The 9082-nt window shown below is 47.5% G+C and overlaps 1 protein-coding gene across 1 annotated transcript in view; it reads left to right on the top strand.

Moving 5' to 3' along the window:
• Pcnt (pericentrin) overlaps positions 1 to 9082 on the top strand; it is a 134675-nt gene that overhangs the window by 6503 nt on the left and 119090 nt on the right. The window contains exons 2-4 of the mRNA XM_013032905.1: positions 714 to 926; positions 6121 to 6201; positions 6691 to 6946. Coding sequence (XP_012888359.1) covers positions 714 to 926; positions 6121 to 6201; positions 6691 to 6946 — 550 coding nt within the window. The remainder of the gene's footprint in view (positions 1 to 713; positions 927 to 6120; positions 6202 to 6690; positions 6947 to 9082) is intronic.

A 9082-nucleotide genomic window follows, 5' to 3' on the forward strand; every position in this document is an offset into this window, starting at 1 on the left:
CACTCAGCGCGGCGCACACGGAGGAGCCGAGCCCGGGGCCCCGCGGCCGAGGACGACGGCGGGGCGAAGCCCTGTCCCGTACGGCCGCCGGGTCTGTGTAGGAAACACGCCCTGCTCTGGAAAGCGACCTGCTCTCTCGAGTGAGGCTCCCGGGGGGACGGCGGTCCGGGCGGTCCGGGCGGCCGGCGAGCGAGCGAGCGAGGCGGCGCCTCTGCCGGTCCCCGGGGCACGGAGCTAGTCGTGAAAAATAGAGCAGCGGGTTCCGGAAAGGAAGACGTTAGCTTGACCTGGCTTCGTTAATTCTCTGCTATTTCTGTATCTTGTTTCAGAACCCGCAAGTTTTGGCTGGACTGGGGGAAGGGGGCGAGAGGAACAATAGCAGCTTCTGTATAGTTTTAAGGCATACGCATGGCGGATTAAGTGCTCAATGTATTTTAAATTGTTTAATTGTCTGTAAACTGCCGAGGGTTAGAAAAGCGAATCTGTCTGTATCTGGGCATAATTAATAGCTCTTCACTTATAGACTCTGGATATCATTCTGAACTGAAATGCTTGTGTCACTGATGTCAGTGAGGACAGTGTTAGTGGGAAAGTGGCTTGCTGTCTAGGTGTGGCCTGAGCCTCATGCTCCCCACAGGACTGTTGACTTTGTGGTTCTGTTACTTTTTTCTCACTTACCTCTGCCTTTACTACTTCTCTACGTTTTTGCGCAGCTTGCTCACTTCCGGCGGAGGAAAACAAAAGGTGACGGTGCGGATTCGAAGAAAAAGACGGCGGAGAGGAAGGGCTCGGCTTTCGTTGCGCCTATCCAGGAGGAGAGTCCGCTAGCCTCCCCGGATGGTGGGCTTCTGGGAGCTGGGGTTGTTTGCCAGAGTGCGGCACACAGCGACACCCCAGATGGGGCCAGAGGGTCATTTTCAGCTCAGGTAGATTTATTCAGTGTTGTGGTTCAACATTTTGCTTCTCTGTTTATTTACTTGGCTTTTTGAGAATGGTCTTGATGTTTAACCCTGGTTGAACTTGAATTCATGATCCTCCTCCTTCAGGCTCCTGAGTGCTGCGATTGCAGCCATCTGCTAGCACATGTAGGTTCTAGTTATTGCTAGAGTAACTTAGTAAAAGTGATCTTTGATCTAACTTTTAAGTGGGGAAAGATGGCTTTGTTTTATATTAAAGTTAGGCAAACTTATATGGTTTTACTCTAAGTGAATACTTTACTGATTTTGAGAAATTTTGGATTGATTGTTTAAAGGTAAGTGTTATTTTGCTGCTTTGGTAATGGCAATTTTACAACTGTAATTTGTCTGTGGTATGGTTCTGTGTGGTTGTATCAGCCTCTTTGACAGATGTGAGACACTTACAGTATGATATCCTGTCTTCTTTGAAATGCACTTGATTGTTGTCTTTGCCTTTTCCTCCTTTTTGAAGGTAGGATAAGGAGGAAGGTTAGGGAGGTATGGCAGAGGTGGTGTGTGGCTGAAAAAGCTGACTCTGGTGCTGCAGGCCTGTGAATGGCATGGAGCTCTTCTATGGGTATTGACAGTGAGAAGGGGCTGCGCTCCTGGGCCTTCAGACTGCTTTTAGGTGGGCTTTTCCTGGCACTTTTATAAAGTGAGTCATTAAAGCCTGACCTGCTCTGCCATGTACACCTTAGGGTACAGTCAGATGATGTTTGCTAGGATGTTTGCTGGTAGATTCAGTTTTCCAGAAATTGGAAAATGATGTGAAGAGCAGAATTTTGTTCAAAGCTGTGATACATACATCTGGCTAGCCTTATTGATAAATGTAATTGTGCCTGTATCTAAAATGTGTGATAGTCTACCTATAAATCTGCAGTTTGCTTCTTTAGAAAGGTGTGAGACCTTGCCTTGGTGCTTGTGTGAGATCTGGAGCACTGGACCGACCTGGTGTGCTCTGGAGCACTGGACTGCCTGGTGGTCATGCGGTTGCCTGATCAGGTTCATGTCACCCTCCCTGCAGTTCTGTCCTGTGGGCCACCTGTCACTTATCATGAGCCCCTCATTGTACCTCTCAGGTTAGTGAAGCTGTCTTAGTGGCTGAGGGGAGACGCCTATGTTGAGAAGGCCTCTACTTGCTCCAAGTGATTCTGCACTGCAGGACTCTTGTCAGGCTCTCTGAGGAGAACATAGTGGATAATTAACCCCTCTCTCCCTCCCTCCTTCCTTGAACTGGGGCTTGAACTCGGGGCTTTGTGTTCTTAGTTTTTTCATTCACAGCTTATGTTCTACTACTTGAGCCATGCCTCTTGTTCAGGGTTTTTGCTGGTTAGAGATATGAAGCTAATGGAATTTTCTGCTTGTGCTGGCTTTGAACCACAATCTTGAGATCTCAGCCTCCTGATCTAGTCATTTTTTTTTTTCTCTTCTACTCTTCAGAATTTTGACGAATCTCTTTATGTCACCAGATTCTTATTTTGAAAAACAGCAGATACAGTCTGTCATCTTGCCCTGTCTCCTCCAGGAAATCTTTCTTCTAGGTGTGTGTGGGTGGGGGGGGGGAATGTATGGGTGTGTGAGTGTATGTGATTATGAAAAATGATTGGTCAGCCAGGCACCAGTGCTCACACCTGTAATCCTAGCTACTCAAAGGGCTGAGATGTAAGGATTGTGGTCTGAAGCCAGCCCAAGCAGGAAAGAGCTGGCTTAAGTGGTAGAAGACTAGCTTTGAGTAATAAAGCTCAAGGACAGTATTCAGGCCCTGATTAAGCCCCAGGATGGGCACCAACATTTAAAAAAATTTTTTAAATTTTTTTTGTTGGTCATGGGGTCTGGACTCTGGGCCTGGGTGCTGTCCTTCAGTTCTTCATCTCAAGGCTAGCACTCACTTGAGCCACAGCACCACTTCTGGCTTTTTTCTGCTTATGTGGTGCTGAAGAATCGAACCCAGGGCCTCATGCAAGCGAGGCAAGCACTCTACCACTGAGCCAACTTCCCAGCCATTTTTTTTTTTTTGCCAGTCATGGGGCCTGAACTCTGGGCCTGGGTGCTGTCCCTCAGCTCTTCAGCTTAAGGCTAGCACTCTTATCACTTGAGCTACAGCGCCACTTGTGGCTTTTTCTGCTTATGTGGTGCTGAGGAATAGAACCCAGGGCCTTATGCATACAAGGCAAGCACTCTCCCACTGAGCCACCTTCCTAGCCTGAGTGTTCTTTAAGTTCTCTGTATGTTCTGGATATTAGAGGCCTTAGTTTACATTTTGAAGAAGAAGTAGACTTGATCTGTACTTTTGAAACTGGCTAAACTCTCCTGACTCCCTCATTCCTGCTGGTCCCATGATCAGAGATGTGTTCATTCACTGCATCCTGGCACGGGCCTTTTGGGAGTGTGGCATACTCAGAGGCTCCATTTCTAAGTGCTCTGGACTTGGGTGAAATCCTAGATGTCTGTGTCCAAGTGGCTCCTCCTGGTATCCAGGGCTTTTGAGCTTCAGGTCGCATCAAGTATGTGAGGAATCCCTTAGGAGCATTTCAGGTCATTTCCATTCATTTCTGTAGCAGTTTTGAAGATTGTGCTTTCATTTCTAAGATGGCATCTGACTTTTCCTGAGAGAAAGCTCCAGTTGAAATGGATTTCACAATGGTACCTGACTCTCTTCCTCCTAATATGAAAAATTTTGTTTCTAAATCATTGCCTTCATGGACAGGTAAGCATTGTGTGTATGGTTTTAGAGTCATGCTGACACCTGACCTGGTGCCTACTGGGTTAGTGCTGAGCTTTGAGTCGCTGGCCGGTATCTGGTTCCTGTCAAGAGTGGCTGCAATGAAGAGCGATATGGGCTCTGCTGGGCTGGTTGTGATCACCAGGGCCAGAAAGGCTCTCAGTGGAATCAAAGAGAGCAAAGAGAGGAGGTGGGTAGAGAGCCATGGGAACCACAATGACTTGTAGGATGGACAGACACCAGGACTAGTGCTTGACATGGTGGTGGGAACAGGACTGGGACCAAGACCAAGAACGTGAAGGACCCCAGTGTTGGAGGAATCTCATCACACTGTCTTGAATTCTTGCCTGGTATCTCCCACTCTCCAGATCAGTTCCCTGCCTTATTGGTTCCACAGTGAGTTTTCTCTAGAGGTCTATGGCCATATCAAGGCACACTGCCCCAGCACAGTTCCCTAGTTACTGCAGGAAGGGGAGTTAGCTTCGTTTTGAGTCTGATGTGCTGGTAGGGCAATGTATTACCTGAGGGAAGCCCTAAGAGACTGGCCTCAAGGTCAGAGAGGGACAGCAGGAGCCTGGTGGGAGTTCTGTGAGACACAGGGCTGCAGCTTCTATGGGAGTTCTGTGAGACACAGGCCTGTATCTGCTCCTTTTCCTTTAGATAGCTTGCTAAAGCGTTCCTGTGGTGGGAATATGAAGACAGAGGTATTCTGTGTTTTGGTGTCAAGATAGCTCTTTTTTTTTTTTTTTTTTTGGTACTAGGGATTGAATCCAGGGCCTTGAGCATGCTAGGTGAGTGCTCTATCACTTGAATACCCCCAATCCTTTTGTTTATATTTTTACTTGTGAGATAAGGTCTGGCTAATTTGCCTTGGCTGGCCTTGAATTTATGATCCTTTTTCCTCTGTCCTGAGTAACTGGGATCACAGGTGTGTACTATCATACCTGGCTTTGAATGGTTTTTTTTTTTTTTTTGGTTGGTCATGGGGCTTGAACTTTGGGCTTGGGCGCTGTCCCTGCACTCTTCAGCTCAAGGCGAGTGCTCTACCACTTGAGCCACAGTACCACTTTGGTTTTCTGGTTTTTCATTGGAGATAGAGTCTCACGGACTTTCCTGCCCAGGCTGGCTTTGAACCCTGATCCTCAGATCTCAGCCTCCTGAGTAGCTAGGATTACAGGTGTGAGCCACTGGCACCGGGCTGGAATGGTTCTTTCTTTCTTTTTTTTTTTTTGGGTCCAGTCGTGGGGCCTGAACTCTGGACCTGGGTGCTGGCCCTCAGCTCTTCAGCTCAAGGCTAGCGCTCTGCCACTTGAGCCACAGCGCCACTTCTGGCTTTTTTCTTTTTCGCTTATGTGGTGCTGAGGAATCAAACCCAGGGCCTCATGCATGCAAGGCAAGCGCTCTACCATTGAGTCACCTTCCCAGCCCTGGAATGGTTCTTAAGAAAGGAAAATGTTGAACTTATTTTTGGCTTTAATTCAGGACCTCGGCACTATCCCTTAGCTTTTTCTCAATGGCATTGAGAATCAATAGTATTTGCAACAACTTTTGCTGATTTAGTGGGTGTAAAATTTTCTTTGAAAGTTATATCTTCAGCCAGGCACTGGTGGTTAGTGCTACTCAGGAGGCTGAGATCTGAGGATCGCAATTCGAAGAGAGCCTGGGCAGGAAAGTCCTTGAGACTCTTATCTTCAATAACTATGGCTATGGCTCAAGTGGTGAAGCACTAGCCTTGAGCAAAAGAAGCTCAGGGACAGCTCCCAGACCCTAAGTTGAAACCCAAGACTAGCAAAATAAATAAATAAATAAAATTGCATCTCATGTTGGTTCAGCATTTGTTGCCTTTCCCAGTCAATTTATGCATGCTTTTTATTTTGTTGGTATCACTTCTCACTTCTTATGGCTAAAGAGGCCTGGATGTTAATGTGCTGGCTGGTGTCAGGACTATAGAATATATTGGATGTTTTTCCATAATTTTTAATGTAAATACAGCTTACATACCTTAAAATTAACTTGTATTCAGTAAATATTATTTTATAAGATAAGAAGCACATAGACATTGCACTTTTTTGTTCCTCCCCTAAGAATATCCTCTTTTGTATGTGAATGCCTAGAGTCTTGTATAGTTTATCATATCCTTGAGTATTTTAGATCTAGCTTCTGCATATGAGAGAATACATGCACCATTTGTCTCTGAGCTTGGCTTACCTCACTTGATTTGTTCTAGGTCCATTCACTTCCCTGTAATGACAGATTCACCACTTTAATACATGCTAGTAGATTTTAGGACAGGATAGTGTTGCACAGCACCTGTCTATCTACTTCCAGATGTTTTCATGACCCTAGTAGGAAACCTCATAGTCATTGGCAGTTGCCCCCTCTTCCAGTGATAGTTTGCTCCTGTGAATTCTCTGGGCCACATCCTTCGCTTTCTTTTCCTAGGAGCAAGAACAAGATCATGAACTGGTGAGAGGACCTAAGGATGGGGCTGGCCAGCAGCAGCAGCAGCAGCAGTCACTTCAGGTGATCCACATGGCCTGGCCTGGGCTCTCAGCCCTCACAAGTTTGAAAAGTATACTCTATTATTCACACCAGGATTCATCAGGTCTTGGGAACTAGGGAGGGTTGCAGATGGGGAGATGCATCTGAGAATATACAGTAGTGCTGTGCCTTTGCTGCCTTCTCTTCTATTTTGTTTCCATTCTGTTTGAGGCCCTTTCCAGGGCAGATAGAAGGGCAAGGAGTCTGGCACATGCCAGACTTTGTGAAAGATGAACTGACCACACTTGCTACAAATTGCAATCTAATGAGAGAAGTTTTAGGGAGGGGTGGGTGCTGGCGGAGGCTGCATGATTAACCACTAGTGTGGGGACACATGTTATTGTAGAGAGTGGGCATCACCCTCCTGTGTCACGTTTCTCCCCTGCCCCTTGGTTAGTTTCTGGCTTATGCTTCCTGGTATTGCCCTGTTCCAAGCCTGGCCTTCATCAGGCCTGGCTTTTCTACCCACAGACAGTGCCTACCCTTGAGTTGGAAGCACTGCGCTTGAGCCTGAACAACATGCACACAGCACAGCTGGAGCTGACACAGGCCAACTTGCAGAAGGAGAAGGAGACAGCTTTGTCAGAACTGCGGGAGATGCTCAACGGCCGGCGGGCACAGGAGCTGGCACTGCTGCAGAACCGGCAGCAGTGTGAACTGGAGCTGGTGAGGGAGCAGCATGCGCGGGAGAAGGAGGCAGTGCTTCTCCGCTGTGGGCAGGAGACAGGTACTGAGCCAGCTCTGGACAAGGACCTTTACTAGCTGCAACTTGTAAGCACAGTGACTTCCTTAAGAAGCTGCCAGCTTATTTTCTAAATATTTTCCCCTTCAAAGTAAATATTCCTGCCTTGCTTCTTTCTTTCTTGGTCTGAGATGAGGACTCAACTTAGTATCTGACACTTTCACTCATTAGCTAGTGCTCTACCAACCGAGCCATGATTCTAACCCCACTTTCCTGTTTCTGTCCTTGTGGAATCAGACAGTCCCATCCGTGGCAGTGTCTGGGCTCTCTAGAAGCACAAGGAAGCTTGGCCAGGTACACCCTGCTGCTAGGCTGTGTTGTGCTGGGTGGTGTTCAGGCTTGTATGTCTGTTCATTCTGGACACCATTTAGTGGCACCCTGACTGTGAAGCTCTGTATGCTAGGTCAGCTGTGGTTTTTTTCTGTGCTGCTTTTTTTTTGGTCCGGTTGTGGGGCCTGAACTCTGGGTCTGGGTGCTGTCCCTCCGCTCTTCAGCTCAAGGCTAGCGCTCTACCACTTGAGCCACAGCGCCACTTCCGGCTTTTTTCTTTTTGCTTATGTGGTGCTAAGGAATTGAACCCAGGGCCTCAGGCATGCAAGGCAAGTGTTCTACCACTGAGCCACTTTCTTAGCCCTTTTCTGTGCTTCTTTATCCAGAATCCAGCCTCCATTGGACTGGCTTCATTTGCCTGGAAGTTTATCCAACAACATCTTCAGTAGACTACTTGTCTATTGGTTTTGTCAGCCCCACCCAGTTGCCCCTGGACACTGACCCTGTCTTGTGCCCAGTGTACTGTCATTCTTCTGGTCAACAGTGTTGCCCACTGGCTGACCTGCACTTTTTTTGTGCTAGTCCTAGGGCTTGAACTTAAGACCAGGGTGGTATTCCTTAGCTTTGTCTGCTCAAGGCTGGCACTCTGCCACCTGTGCCACCGCTCCACTTCCGGCTTTTTGGTGGTTAATTGGACATAAGCGTCTCATGGGCTTTCCTGTGTAGACTGGCTTGGAACCATGATTTTTCCAACTCAGCCTCCTGAGTAAATAGGATTATAGGTGTTTAGCCACCCAGTCCTGGCTCCTACTCTCCTTTTAGATTTGGTAATTCTTGGCATACACTGAGCTCTTAATGACTAATACATGCTTTGTTGTTGTTTTATTTTTCTGAGGGCAAAGTCTCCTAGTGAAGCCCACTTAGGCTGGCTTCAAACTTGTGATCCACCTGCTTTCCAAGTGCTGGTATTACAGACTTGTATTACTAGGGCAGCCTAATGCATGCTATTTATTTATTTATTTATTTGCCCGTCAAGGGGCCTGAACTCTGGGCTTGGGTGCTGTCCCTCAGTTCTTCAGCTCAAGGCTAGTGCTCTACCACTTGAGCCACAGCGCCACTTCTGGCCTTTTCTGCTTATGTGGTGCTGAGGAATCAAACCCAGGACCTCATGCATGCGAGGCAAGCACTGTACCACTGAGCCACCTTCCCAGCACTGTTTTGAAAAATGGGGCTGGATACGTGGCTCAGTGGTAGAGTGCTTGCCTCACATGCATGAGGCCCTGAGTTCCATTCCTCAGCACCACATAAGCAGAAAAAGCCAGACGTGGGGCTGAGGCTCAAGTGGTAGAGCGCTAGTCTACAGCTGAAGAGCTGAGGGACAACGCCCAGGCCCAGAGTTCAGGCCCCATGACCAGCAAAAACAAAAAAAGAAAATTCTTTTGTGTACATTCTATATTAAGTTTCAACTTTATTGAGAATATGGCATATCACCTGCCTGTTTAAAAGAATAGTTTCATGACTTTTGGTGTGTTTGCCAGTTATGTAGGCATCCCCGCAGTGCAGTCCAAGGTTAGCCAAGGGCAAACTTGCTTTTGAATAGGGCTTAGTTTAGGCTGGTTGAACCTATTGTTTGCCTGTGAAGTTTCCACATGACAAATGGATACAGTGTTGTTAGCTATAGCAGTTGCTGTAAAGCCCCTCCCCTGCCTGGTACAGCAGGAACCTGAGCTGAAGAGCCCTGCAGTGCTAGTGAGAAGTGTCATGCAGGTTTGGAGGTATCAGTGATGGAGACCCTAGGAGTTTACTCTTAGCTGCTGTGTGTGTGTGTGTGTGTGTGTGTGTGTGTGTGTG

Source organism: Dipodomys ordii, unplaced genomic scaffold, assembly GCF_000151885.1.
Source record: "Dipodomys ordii isolate 6190 unplaced genomic scaffold, Dord_2.0 Scaffold159, whole genome shotgun sequence".
In the NCBI taxonomy this organism is placed as follows: Eukaryota; Metazoa; Chordata; class Mammalia; order Rodentia; family Heteromyidae; genus Dipodomys; species Dipodomys ordii.